This window comes from Panulirus ornatus, chromosome 7 (genome assembly GCF_036320965.1).
Source record: "Panulirus ornatus isolate Po-2019 chromosome 7, ASM3632096v1, whole genome shotgun sequence".
Classification (NCBI taxonomy): Eukaryota; Metazoa; Arthropoda; class Malacostraca; order Decapoda; family Palinuridae; genus Panulirus; species Panulirus ornatus.
In genome coordinates, this window is record NC_092230.1 from 22809278 (window position 1) to 22823928 (window position 14651).

Below are 14651 nucleotides of genomic sequence, written 5' to 3' on the forward strand. Positions count from 1 at the left end.
ATCCTCTTTGTCAATCTTTCCTCACTCATTCTCTCCGTATGTCCAAACCATTCCAACTCATCCTCATTTGCTCTCTCAACCACACTTTTTATTTCCACACATCTGTTACCTTGTTACCCTCCTTCGTACAACCCTATCTAGCCCATGCCTTGCAACCATATAGCATTGTTGGAACTATTCCTTCAAACATACCCATTTTTGCTCTCCTAGATAACGTTTACTCTTTTCATCGCTCCTAGAACCTTCTCCTCTTCCCCCACTCTGTGACTCACTTCCGCCTCCATGGTTCCATTCGCTGCTAAGTCCACTCCCAGATATCTAAAACACTTCACTTCCTCCAATTTTTCTCCATTCAAACTTAAATCACACTTCACTTCCTCCAATTTTTCTCCATTCAAACTTAAATCCCAATTTACCTGTCCCTCAACCCTACTGAACCTAATAACCTTGCTCTTATTCACATTTACTCTCAACTTTCTTATTTCACACACTTTTCCAAACTCAGTCACCAACTTCTGCAGTTTCTCACTCGAATCAGCCATTAGAGTTGTATCATCGGCGAACAATTGACTTACTTCCCAAGCTCTCTCATCGCTAACACTGCATAATCGCCCCTCTCCAAAACTCTTGCATTTACCTCCCTAACCACCCAATCCATAAACAAATTAAACAACCTTAGGGACATGACACACACCTACCGCAGTCCGACCTTCACTGGGAACCAATCACTCTCTTCCTACTCGTACACATGCGTAAGCTTACGTCCTTGGTAAATACTTTTCACTTCCATAAATGCTACATACAAATCCACCTGTTTTTCTAAGTATTTCTCACACTTTCTTCAAAGAAAGCACCTGATCCATACATATTCGCCTTTTCCGGCGTCAGCGAGGCAGCGTTAAGAACAAGACTGAGTCTCAGGAAAAATCCTCACTTGGGAGAAACAACACTGCCCAACGTATTCACTGCGTGTCTTGAAGGCGACTTAGTTGTCAATCATTGTCTCATCACTGAACGTAAAAATTAGCAATATGAATGGACCTACTTGATCTATTTTTATGTATGTATACTGATCATACATCATCGAACAAAATATTAATCAACATTTCGTTAAACCCTCATGGTTATACTAATAATAATGGTATTCTTAGAAAACTGTCTAAATAAAAGTTGGGGCTGAAGAGTCGGCTAATCAAATAATTGAGAAGGCAATTTCCACTTTATACAGTATTTCATTCTAGTGTATTTTGGTGATTTCGACTTAAGTGCAACTTGCACCAAAAGACTATAAACGACAAGGTGAATCCGTAAGCTAGTCGCGTCTCATGCCCGTATTGTTTTGAGTGCTAATCGCTATCTTAACAGGTTAATTCCTTGCATATCTTTTCGTTCCTCCTGAGTGAATTTGGGACTACATTATTTGTTTATTTCTTGTAACTCTTGTATCATTTCACAAGAAAGAGACAGTAAATAATGTAAGCATGATACATGTCAATGTTTGGGAGATCCGATTAATTTTTGCCTTTTGCTATGAGTCTTCCATTCACATTTAACCTTTTACTACCAGCTTATAACAGCACAGACAATTTGGATGACACAGACTGTGTATTTTTAGTATATATCGACCTTATCGGAGTTATGTCACACCCTACACATAATATCCAGATGGTGATACGATATTCATCAATGATTATCGTATGCAACTTTCCCCAGTTGCTACCGTAACTATAAGATATCATGAGAAAGCTATTTTAAAATGTATTTCACTTTTTGTCAAGGTGTTTTTTCCTGGGAAATCAAGATCTCACATTATAACGCTAAGTAAATAAGAAATGTTTTCATCCGTAAAAAATTAAATGTATTCCGTGAAATGTTCTCAGCTAAAGCACTAATTTTCTAAGCTCTAATGTTCCAGTAAAATGCCCTATAATGAACAATATAACTTATGTGTACGAATGTGAATGTATGTGGTACAACTTTCACTTTTATTGCCCGTAGGAGAAAGAGGCTCGCGATGACTACGGTCCATCTCCAACCAGCAGTCAGTCGTGAGCGTGGCAGTCAGGTGTAAGGTACGACCGAACTACGGCTGAACAATGGCACCAGACTCTTCTAGAAAAGGGAAATCTAACCATAAGGTTTCCCAGGGTTCGGTCACCATGGATAAGATTGTCATGAAGTACAGGTGAATATAGCTTAAGTCGCAAATTACCTTTTTTCACTGGTGAATTGTCCAAGCTGTCAAATGCTTGCCGGGTGTACTCTGGTGAAATCTGAGACCTGACCTATACTTCAGTCGGATGTATGGTGTGTAGGACTGACCGGAGAGTTAAATCATTTCCGTTATCTAACGCCGACTATCAAGTGATGGTAACTTTTGGATATTCTGTGGAAATATATCTATAGATTCAACCCCATTCACCATTAATACGGTGGTATTTCCGTGAGAGTGGGTTGACAGGTTGTGGCTTCTGGGAAGATCTTGCTAGTGAAGGACACTGCTACAACATATGGTCTCACATATAGGCTTTAACCCATATTATATTATTTACGGAAAATGATGGGAATGTTTGATCTTTTATGATGTACTACCCAGCAAATTTTGGTGCAAGATTTCAAGTGGGAAACTGAAATTTTGGTGGGATATGTATATCAAACATCAGTTGTTGTGTTCTCTTTATGTGATAAGTAAATATAGCATCTGTTTAAGCTGACGAGTTCGTAATTGACTATAGGCTCTTAGATTAAGGAGTAATGGATATGTGTAGAACCAGTCAGGCCTAATGCTTATCCATGTTTAACTCATAATTCATTTGGTGTATCTTTCATCAGGTGCAAGACTGTTCCATTCATGTCCAGTTTTTGGCATATAAATTTTGTCTCCTCTGTATGGTAGTGTGGGTAAAAGTCCAGTTTAGCTCTTCAGTTTAGCTGTATATATAGAGTAACTTCAGTCTGCAGTAATGGAGCATTATTTTGTATTAAGCAATTGTGAATAAGGCAGTAGCAGTGAGGGTTCGTGTGAAGGTAAAATGCCGTTAATCGTTTAGATGCATGGTTCATCTTTTTATTTTGTTCCATTGGATGTGTGGCTTTTGACTTTTGTCATTCATACAGAAAAGAAGTGCAACTTTGCCCAAGCAGTGCTGAAAGCACTTCCTTTTTATTTTCCAGTTGAATTTTTACCAAATATTGAACTTGAATTTACAGTACTTACGCATTTTCTTGGAAATACTGCTAGTGATGATATTTGGGACATTTTGTTATATGTTTATACAATTTTTTGGTAATTTTATATTTTTCAAATTTTTTTGCAAGTGATAATTCTGTCCACAAAAATCCAATATCTTGTCATACATAACACTTGACAACACTTAACTCACACAGCTCATTCTTCATAACTAGATTTTCCTGTAATGAGCACTCTGCACAAGCCCTGCTTTTTGGCAAAATGTTATTTGCAATATATAGAATTATTAGATAGGAACATTTAGGCAAGGGCTTATGTAGAAGTAGTGGATCGAAACATTAGGCTGGAGCATTAGGTAGTTGTCATTAGGAACATTAGGTAGGAGCCTTTGCAAACACTGTACTGGAGTTGCCATCTTCCAGTGGCCTATTAAGGGCAAGGCACCAATGGATAAGAAGTGGCACTGAAGTTCATGAGTTACGGAGATTCTATTGCCATGTTAACCCCTTTGAGAGAGTTCCAGAGATTTATTTTTTCATACATATTCGCCGTTTCCTGTGTTAGCGACGAATCATAAAGAGCATTTTGAGAATTTAAGTGTCATGGAAATTTCATGGTTTTGTCATAATAGAAAAGTATTTAAGTCAGTATATGTTGTCCATGCTTGAGTGGTATTTGTGTTTTGGGAGACTGGCCTATTAAGAGCTTGTACTAAACTAGTAAGAGCACTGGGAAAATGAGTTTCTTTGATTGGCTGCAAACTTTCCTTTTTCTTTCCAGACTCTGTTCTGCCAGTACATGTGAATACAACCTGTGCAATTTGGATGGCATACACTGAATTGTTCTGGTTTATTTTGGCTTATTTTAGGGTTGTTGCTTTTAGAAATGTCCCAACTTTAAAGTGGTGTACCACTGAGAATTGAGTGAAATGTCGCCAAATGGTGGAGGGAGGCAGTTGTTCAATGTTTATTAATGAATATTATTCATATAGTTTGTGTAGAATATTGAACATTAAGCTAAATCTCAATTGCTTCAGAGGTTTGGTGGGGTTTTCTGGGGTTCTGGCTTTACTAGCTTTACCTACCTTTACATTAAACCAACATTTTCCCAAATGTTCAGAACCTTCACTACTATTGCCTTATCTGATCTTGAGGAATACTCTGTAATCCTCCTAGTTATGCACTTTTACTTATGCCATATTCTCAAAACACTACACTCGCATTATAGAGCAGAATAACTTGATACCCAAAGCTAGTTTTAATGCAAGGGTAAACTGATGAATTACCCTTCTCTTGTCCAGTAACTTTAGTACTTTTAACCTCTCCCTATAGTTTCTGTATCACAGCCCACCATTAAGCTTGGTGGCTCTACATGGAACATTTTACAAATGAGCAGTATCCTTAAATTATGGAGACCAACCTTGTACACATTATTCGAATTATAGACTGATACATTATCCTGAATCCTATTGTACCTGTTTGGTTGGAAGTTTCCTTCACAAGTCTCATGGCAATGTTCTCTTTCCAGGCAGCTTTAATGCATTGTTTAGGTGCTTTCTTTCTGTTGCTTATTAGCACTGATTGTCATTCTCTTCAACCTTGTCCAACTTTCTTCTGCATCAATTCCATGTATCATCATGCATTCATATTTTCTCATTTTCCCTCCCAGTTTGCATTTTTTTCATTTTGATATTTGGAATTTCAGAAGACAATCTCTTGGCTGGCTGCTGAGCTTGTTAGGCTTCTTTTAGTGGTGTTTTATCTTTGGTGCTCACTGCTCCAGATTTTGGTGATTTTGAAGGCTCAGGGCCTGTATGTTCAGGCCTAAAGCACTCAAAACCTTTTTCTTTCCATCATTCCATATTTACTTTAGTGTCCCCCTCATATTCCCTCCACTTCTGATGCACATATCCTCTTTATCAACCTCTCACTCATACTTTCCCTATGTCTAAGCCATACTCTTCTTACCCTTTCAGTTGACACTTGATCAGTCTTTCTCTTACTACATAATTGCTATCCAATATTTCATTTCCAGCACATTCACTATCCATACATTCTCATCATTAGCCCACACCTCACATTTGTACAACACCAAATACCATCAAACAATACCCGTCTTTGCCTCTCCCCTTTTTCCATACATTCCTCAATGCACTGGACCTGGGTCCCCTTAACCACCCTATGATTCTCTTCATCTCTCATGGATCCATTCACAGCCATGCTACACCTCACTTCCTATAAGTTCTCAATCCAAACTGACTCCCCAGCTAACCTAACTCTTGGTACTGCTAAACATGATAAGTTCTTTTGCTCACATCTACTCAAACATTTCCTTTCATACACATTCCCAAATTAAGAAACCAATTTCTGCAGGTTCTAACTTGAATTTGTCATCAACAAACAATGACTTTACTCATTTCTCAGGCTTCCTTGTCCCTCTTCCCAAAACATTTGCATTCACTTCCCTCATCACCCTATAAACAGATCAAACAGCCATGGTGACATCACACACACCTTGTTGCAGACCCATTACCACTTAAACCACTGACCTACTCCATACCTACTTGCACACATCTTTCCTCTCACACCATGTATTCATAATACCTTCTGCAAATTATCTCTATGGTTTCTCCAGATCCCTACTTGCCATATAAAAATACTGTCTTTTTAAGTATTTCTAGCACACATTTTTTCAAAGCAAACACCTGATTGTCACATCCTCTAACATTCCTGAAACCACACTTTTCCTCCCCAGGTAATCAAAATATACTTGTACCTTTGTAATTTGAACATTCACCTTGCATTTTGTTGTGTTATGCTTTTTTTTTTTTTATGTAATTGGTGTGGGGAGCGAATATCATGCATTATATTTGATGCCTAGATTGGTCAGTGTTTTGTGCACAGGGAGTGATTATCCATTCAAGGTGACTGGGGGGTATGAGATGGATTCTGTCATGGGTTGAAAGAGTGATTAAAGACTTTTTTGGAGATGAAGACATTCTGTTCTTGGTGAGTCATTTTTCCAATTATGGAATGTAGTGCTGTGTGCTTTTTAGTGCTACTGTCGTGTCAGGGTTTTGTAATTATGAGGTCATCTTCATATGAAAAGACCTTCATGTTGTGGTTGTGTATGAAGAGATTGAAGAGGTTTGGAGAAAGAACTGCTCTTTGGAGAACTCCAGAGTTTGTGTTTTAATGATGAAGCCATTGTGAGCAACTCTGCCATGGCAGCTGGCTGTGACATTGGCCACCCACTTTGTCAGTTGTGGAGGGTGGTATGAAGTATCTCTTATGTGAGGATGTGTCAAGAGTGTTGCTGATGTTTATTGCCAATAGATCTATGTGGGAGGGGCCTGTGGTTAGCTGAACCTTCCTAGAATGCCTAGTGAGTTCAGTGTGCTGTGTGATGGAAAAGTGTTTCAGTAAGAAGCTTTGCTGTGTGGATGAGTGAGATGTTTTGTTTTATTCATTGTGGATAATCTTTTCATAAAGATACTGAGGATAGAATTGATGTAGTGCAGTAGAAGGAGAGGGGGTTGCTTGTTTTGGAAGGTATAGGTAACAAACATAACTTATGTGGCTATAGTATAGTGCTGGTTAGTCTGGAAATCTCCCAGATGAGGGAGGTATAGCAGGGGTTGTTATTGTGATTCACATTCACTAAACTGTTATTTTTGTTTATTTTTTACTTGTACTAGTATTATATACCTAGATATTTTACACATGAGAATTGCTTTCAGAGTTGGTGTTGGAAATAGTAACTTATAGTGACCAAAGCAACACTTCTCAACTATGGAAAGTCAAAATGTTAATGGGGTTCCAGATAAGCTTATGAACTTAAAAATTTGTATGTCTCCTATTACCAATAATATGATTTGACACATGATGATTCACATTGTTTGAGGGTTAATTAGGGTCCTTCATGAATTCATCATAGAGATGTGAAATTTGAGTTTTATGATGTGGTTCCAGTGCATTGCACATGACAGCTAGTGTGTGAATGGATGTGAGTGAATGTGGTCTTTCTTCATCTGTTCCTGGTGTTGCCTTGCTGATGTGGGAAATGATGATCAAGTATGAAAATGATATGTACTCATTTTCATACTGTATTTGTGTGATGCCTTGTATACTTGCAGACGCTGCGAATCTCCATACATATGGTGGATTGTGTTTGGTGTGGTGTGCGTCCTCACTGCTGCTACAAGATTTTACAAAGTAGGAGAACCAGAGCATGTTGTGTAAGTTCATTACTCTGTGCTACTGTAGTTTTAGTCAGAAATTTATTATCAATGACTGTTTGTCCTCAATGTAAAGATATCCTTCTTTTCAAGATTATTAACTATAACCCCAAGACCCCCATCTCAGTAATCCAGGGTGTCCTGCAGCAACAAGTTTGCACTACATAGAGTATCAGGGAGAGGATGAAGCCCTTTGAAGCAAGAGGGTCTTTGATGAGACCATACTCTTATTTTTCATGCATCCTTACCGAAATTGAATTTTGCACATGTGTTGTAACCACAAGCATGTGGAGTCCAGTAACACCCCTTATCTTTATCATATCCACTTATGTATTAATGTTGATTAAAGCAGAATATCGGATGCAAAATTATTTGAAGCTTTTACACCACTTTATGAAGTTATTTTTGCCCTTTCAGTACATTCATCATACCCAGTCTGATACAATTTAACTGTTTTTGTGAAATGTGTAAATGCTTTTACTAAACATTTAGGAAGAAAATTTTCCCAATCATTACTCTTTAAGTTGATTTATAAGGCTGTCTAATTGTGTTTGTTCATGCATTGTTTCTGCATGTTTGTTCATGAAAGTTTAGTTTTCACATTTTGATTTGCTCATAAAGCTTTCTCATATGATCATGAAATACAACAGGGTGAATGGATGGATGTTGGATGTAGAAATTTTTGAGTTTACAAATATTGCTCATCTTTTTCATATGATAATTTTATGCAAGATTTTATATGTTGGGTACTGTACAAAATTTCACATCTGTTTATGATGGGAGATTTGTTTAATATCATTGGAGAAAGTTGAACCCAGATGAAGTATGTCACTTTCACTGCTCACAACCCTGTTATGGAGAACTTAACTGTTTTACCAGTTTTTTAAAGAATCTACTAGTATATGTATATTTGCATTTACAGGTTTGCTGTATTGCATTATTTAGGTACATACTTTATAGAATATTTTTGTTATATCTTTTGTAAGTAGTTAGCAAATAGGTGAGCTGTACATTGCTGTATCACTGTGTTATCAGGAGAAATTTGATGACATGGTACATTGTAGAGGTGTAAGGAGAAATTTTTAATGTGTTTCATTGATTTAGATTAGCAGTAATAGATGCTGTTTACATGAACATTGATAGTGATAAATGAAGAAATAATCTATGAAAAAACCTGTCACTTCAAAGAAGATTGTAGTTTCTGCATTTTATGTTTTCTTCCATTTTATTCTTTTTCTTAGTTTCATTGACAAACTTAAGTCAATTTATTTTGATATATTAGGGAAAAGACCAAGAATTTAGACATTTTTAATGAATCATGTGCATAATTTTTATGTTGAATGTTCAGTTAATTTTTCTCTAAGTTATTCCTTCTTATATTTGAAGTTATTTGTTTGCTAAAACTGACAGCAATCTATCTCAACAGGTGGGATGAAACTCACTTTGGAAAATTTGCCAGTTGGTACATCAATCGTACATTCTTTTTTGATGTTCATCCTCCTCTTGGCAAGGTATGTTATGTTAAAGTTCAGGTTCATTGTTAAACATACTACAGTATGTGTTCACTTCAGAAATGTTAGATTTTCTCCATAATATTGAAAGTATATTGTTCATGATTATATATGAAAATAATGAACAGTGTATCATGTAGGTAGAATGTAGAAATCAGAGTTTCTAGAATCCTGAAGCTATCAAAATCCCGAATCCAGCACCTTCACAATTACCCGTAGCTTGGATCATGAATTTCTTGATGTCTGATGCATTGTGGGAAAGCTTTGTGCATTTGTCAGTTTGTGTGATTTTTATGTGAATTTTGCCCATGAAATGCTTTTGCAAAAAGTATGAGTGATTGTGCTGAGTTTAGTGGAACCAGCACTCTGAACTTGTCACCCATATAACTGGATGGAGAAAAAAGTGTTTGTCTCGCTTAGTTGATGTTTGCCGGTTGACCATGGTGCATCTGGATGTATTTTAGAGGTATAGTACTTATATCAGTGGATACCGTATACAGTTTACCGTATGCATAGAAATATGGGTTATCCCAGAGTAAGAATTCTATCTATACAATGCTTGTTCTCACCTGCAACTCCCTCAAGGGGGTTGCCACAGCAATAGTCTCCATAAATAGAGAATTCTAGTAAGAAAGCCTCAGAAGAAAGGAAAAAAAATTATGTAATATCACTGAATAGATAGATGGCTGAAGAAAATACCTTGTCATTGTAAAATGGACAATTATGGACAGCATGTAGCTTTAGAAGACATCATCACAACCTCAAGCAAAATGTCAAGAGAGTGTTATGCATGAGCCTTGCCTCGAGCAAAGCTCAGCTTTGGGACTGTACTTGTAGGTAGAGGTACATTCGGGCAGTTGCTTTCCCATATGTGTATATACACAAATTGATGAAGAAGTTTGTAGTAATAAAACAAAACAAAAGTAATAGCAGTACAACTTAGAGGAATGTTGAAATCCTGGTGCACAGGTACTTTGCCATGTTACATATTGTGGTACATTAGTGCTGTACTGATACACCGGCAGTTTCTGTGGATAAGAAATTTTGTAGATTCCGTAGTGATAAATTATCAGTATTTTGAAGCCAAATATGTAATTTCTTGCATTTAAATCAATATTGAATGCCATTTGAATATGCTCTTGTGTGCAGTCAATAAATTTTTAATGAGAATATGCTAAGGTCCTGTATTATATGTGCCTGAAAAACCACCTTGCACTATTTCATGTTTACTAATTACCTGGCGTATGGCCACTGTAGCATCTAAGAATAAATATTTGGGAATTTGGTATATCTTTGTTGAGGCCATGCTCTCCTTTTGTGGGAATGTTCACAGAGCTGGGGCTCATACCCAACTCAGCAGGCAGGCAAAAAAGGAAAGGATACCTGATTCCTTAAGATAAATTTCATACTGTGCTACTCAGAGTACTGCACATAATGTTGTTATGTACTGCATTTTGAACAAATAACATTTAGAACTAGTCTTAGGTCTACAAAATACTTGTTAAGGTTATGATATATTTGGCCACAACCAGGGCCTATTTCTAAAAATTCATAAAAATCCAAAGTATGAGCATTGCTTGGTCCCAGAGACAATGGATATATGTAGTCATCCTTGCTGTGGTTTACGTGAAGGCATTTCTATTTCAGAGCTTAGATATTATAATTTTTTTCACAGATGCTGATTGGAGCATATGGTTATTTGACTGGATATGATGGCACATTCCCTTTTGTGAAGCCAGGAGACTCCTATGAGGGCATCCATTATCTAGGAATGAGAGTGGTTAGTGTCTATTTTTTTTCACCTTATCAACCCATTCCTGATACTCACATTTATTTTGGTGTGTCACTTTAGGTCATGACTAAACAAAGCTATGTGCCAAAATCTGTTTATGTATGTAATTGAATGTTACCTGTACAGTACTATTTTATAAGCATGATACAGCGCTGGTGGCGGATTCATGTGAGAAACTGCAGAAGCTGGTGACTGAGTTTGGTAAAGTGTGTGGAAGAAGAAAGTTAAGAGTAAATGTGAATAAGAGCAAGGTTATTAGGTACAGTAGGGTTGAGGGTCAAGTCAATTGGGAGGTGAGTTTGAATGGAGAAAAACTGGAGGAAGTGAAGTGTTTTAGATATCTGGGAGTGGATCTGTCAGCGGATGGAACCATGGAAGCGGAAGTGGATCATAGGGTGGGGGAGGGAGCGAAAATTTTGGGAGCCTTGAAAATGTGTGGAAGTCGAGAACATTATCCCGGAAAGCAAAAATGGGTATGTTTGAAGGAATAGTAGTTCCAACAATGTTGTATGGTTGCGAGGCGTGGGCTATGGATAGAGTTGTGCGCAGGAGGATGGATGTGCTGGAAATGAGATGTTTGAGGACAATGTGTGGTGTGAGGTGGTTTGATCGAGTAAGTAACGTAAGGGTAAGAGAGATGTGTGGAAATAAAAAGAGCGTGGTTGAGAGAGCAGAAGAGGGTGTTTTGAAATGGTTTGGGCACATGGAGAGAATGAGTGAGGAAAGATTGACCAAGAGGATATATGTGTCGGAGGTGAAGGGAACGAGGAGAAGAGGGAGACCAAATTGGAGGTGGAAAGATGGAGTGAAAAGGATTTTGTGTGATCGGGGCCTGAACATGCAGGAGGGTGAAAGGAGGGCAAGGAATAGAGTGAATTGGAGCGATGTGGTATACAGGGGTTGACGTGCTGTCAGTGGATTGAATCAGGGCATGTGGAGCGTCCGGGGTGGGCCGTGGAGGGCTGTGTGGGTATGTATATTTGCGTGTGTGGACGTGTGTATGTACATGTGTATGGGGGGGGGGTTGGGCCATTTCTTTCGTCTGTTTCCTTGCGCTACCTCACAAACGCGGGAGACGGCGACAAAGTATAAAAAAAAAAAAAAAAAAAAAAAAAAAAATTAACCTCTTATCCCCTCCTTTTATTTCAACTTTCTAAAAGGGGAAACAGAAGGAGGAGTCATGCAGGGGTTGCTCATCCTCCTTGAAGGCTCAGATTGGGGTGTCTAAATGTGTGTGGATGTTACCAAGATGAGAAAAAAGGAGAGATAGGTAGTATATTTGAGGAAAGGAACCTGGATGTTTTGGCTCTGAGTGAAACAAAGCTCAAGGGTAAAGGGGAAGACTGGTTTGAGAATGTCTAGGGAGTAAAGTCAGGGATTGGTGAGAGGACAAGAGCAAGGGAAAGACCAGCACTACTGCTGAAACAGGAGTGGTGGGAGTATGTGATAGAGTGTAAGAAAGTAAACTCTAGATTGATATAGGTAAAACTGAAAGCGGATGGAGAGAGATGGGTGATTTTTGGTGCATATACACCTGGGCATGAGAAGAAAGATCATGAGAGGCAAGTGTTTTGGGAGCAGCTGAGTAAGTGTGTTAGTAGTTTTGATGCACGAGACCGGGTTATAGTGATGGGTGATTTGAATGCAAAGGTGAGTAATGTGGCAGTTGAGGGATCAATTGGTGTACATTGGGTGTTTAGTGTTGTAAATGGAAATGGTGAAGAGCTTGTAGATTTGTGCACTGAAAAAGGACTGGTGATTGGGAATACCTGGTTTGAAAAGAGAGATATACATAAGTATATGTATGTAAGTAGGAGAGATGGCTAGAGAGCGTTATTGGATCACGCATTAATTGATAGGCTCACGAGAGACTTTTGGATGTTAATGTGCTGAGAGGTGCAACTGGAGGGATGTCTTATCATTATCTTGTGGAGGCAAAGGTGAAGATTTGTAGAGGCTTTCAGAAAAGAGAGTGGTGAGAGTAAATGAGCTTAGGAAGGAGACTTGTGTGAGGAAGTACCAGGAGAGACTGAGTACAGAATTGAAAAAGGTGAGAACAAAGGAGGTAAGGGGAGTGGGGGAAGAATGGGATGTATTTAGGGAAGCAGTGATGGCTTGCGCAAAAGATGCTTGTGGCATGAGAAGCGTGGGAGGTGGGCAGATTAGAAAGGGTAGAGTTGTGGGATGAAGAGGTAAGATTATTAGTGGAAGAGAAGAGAGAGGCATTTGGACAATTTTTGCGGGGAAATAATGCAAATGACTGGGAGATGTATAAAAGAAAGAGGCAGGAGGTCAAGAGAAAGGTGCAAGAGGTGAAAAAGAGGGCAAATAAGAGTTGGGTTGAGAGAGTATCATTAAATTTCAGGGAGAATAAAAAGATGTTTTGGAATGGAGGTAAATAAGTGCGTAAGACAAGGGAACAAATGGGAATATCGGTGAAGGGGGCTAATGGGGAGGTGATAACAAGTAGTGGTGATGAGAAGGAGATGGAGTGAGTATTTTGAAGGTTTGTTGAATGTGTTTGATGATAGAGTGGCAGATATAGGGTGCTTCGGTCGAGGTGGTGTGCAAAGTGAGAGGGTTAGGGAGAATGATTTGGTAAACAGAGAAGAGGTAGTAAAAGCTTTGCGGAAGATGAAAACCGGCAAGGCAGCGGGTTTGGATGGTATTGCAGTGGAATTTTTTAAAGAAGAGGGTGACTGTGTTGTTCACTGGTTGGTAAGGTACTCGACTTCCACACATTTTTCAACGCTGCCAGAACTTTCGCCCCCTCCCCCACCCTATGATTCACTTCCGCTTCCATGGTTCCATCCACTGCCAAATCCACTCCCAGATATCTAAAACACTTCACTTCCTCCAGTTTTTCTCCATTCAAACTTACCTCCCAATTAACTTGTCCCTCGACCCTACTGTACCGAATAACCTTGCTCTTATTCACATTTACTCTCGGCTTTCTTCTTTCACACAGCTTACCAAACTCAGTCACCAGCTTCTGCAGTTCCTCACCTGATTCAGCCACCAGCGCTGTATCATCAGCGAACAACTGACTCACTTCCCAATCTCTCTCATTTCCTAAGTATTTCTCACATACATTTTTCAAAGCAAACACTTGATCCACACATCCTCTACCCCATCTGAAACCACACTGCTCTTCCCCAATCTGATGCTCTGTACATGCCTTCACCCTTTCTCTTGACCTTCTGCCTCTTTCTTTTATACATCTCCCAGTCATTTGCATTATTTCCCTGCAGAAATCATCCAAATGCCTCTCTCTTCTCTTTCACTAATAATCGTACCTCTTCATCCCACCACTCACTACCCTTTCTAATCTGCCCACCTCCCACGCTTCTCATGCCACAAGCATCTTTTGCACAAGCCATCACTGCTTCCCTAAATACATCTCATTCCTCCCCCACTCCCCTTACCTCCTTTGTTCTCACCTTTTTTCATTCTGTACTCAGTCTTTCCTGGTACTTTATCACACAAGCCTCCTTCCCAAGCTCACTTACTCTCACCACTCTCTTCACCCCAATGTTCTCTCTTCTTTTCTGAAAACCTCTACAAATTTTCACCTTTGCCTCCACAAGATAAGGATCAGACATCCCTCCAGTTGCACCTCTCAGCACATTATCATCCTAAAGTGTCTCTTTTGCACACCTATCAATTAACACATAATAACACATAATCCAATAATGCTCTCTGGCCATCACTCCTACTTACATATGTATACTTACGTATATCTCTCTTTTTAAACCAGGTATTCCCAATTACCAGTTCTTTTTCAGCGCATAAGTCTACAAGCTCTTCACCATTTCCATTTACAACACTGAACACCCCATGTACGCCAATTATTCCCTCAACTGCCACACTACTCGCCTTTGCATTCAAACACTAAAACCCGGTCTCGTGCATGAAAACTAC

The 14651-nt window shown here is 38.8% G+C and overlaps 1 protein-coding gene across 3 annotated transcripts in view; it reads left to right on the forward strand.

Annotated features, from left to right (window-relative positions):
• Positions 1–14651, forward strand: part of tw (Protein O-mannosyl-transferase 2) — a 165883-nt gene that overhangs the window by 19536 nt on the left and 131696 nt on the right. For all 3 annotated transcript variants that reach the window (XM_071663331.1, XM_071663330.1, XM_071663329.1), the window contains exons 2-5: positions 1999–2185; positions 7326–7427; positions 8854–8938; positions 10614–10718. In XM_071663331.1, coding sequence (XP_071519432.1) covers positions 2097–2185; positions 7326–7427; positions 8854–8938; positions 10614–10718 — 381 coding nt within the window. In that variant the 5' untranslated portion in view covers positions 1999–2096. The remainder of the gene's footprint in view (positions 1–1998; positions 2186–7325; positions 7428–8853; positions 8939–10613; positions 10719–14651) is intronic.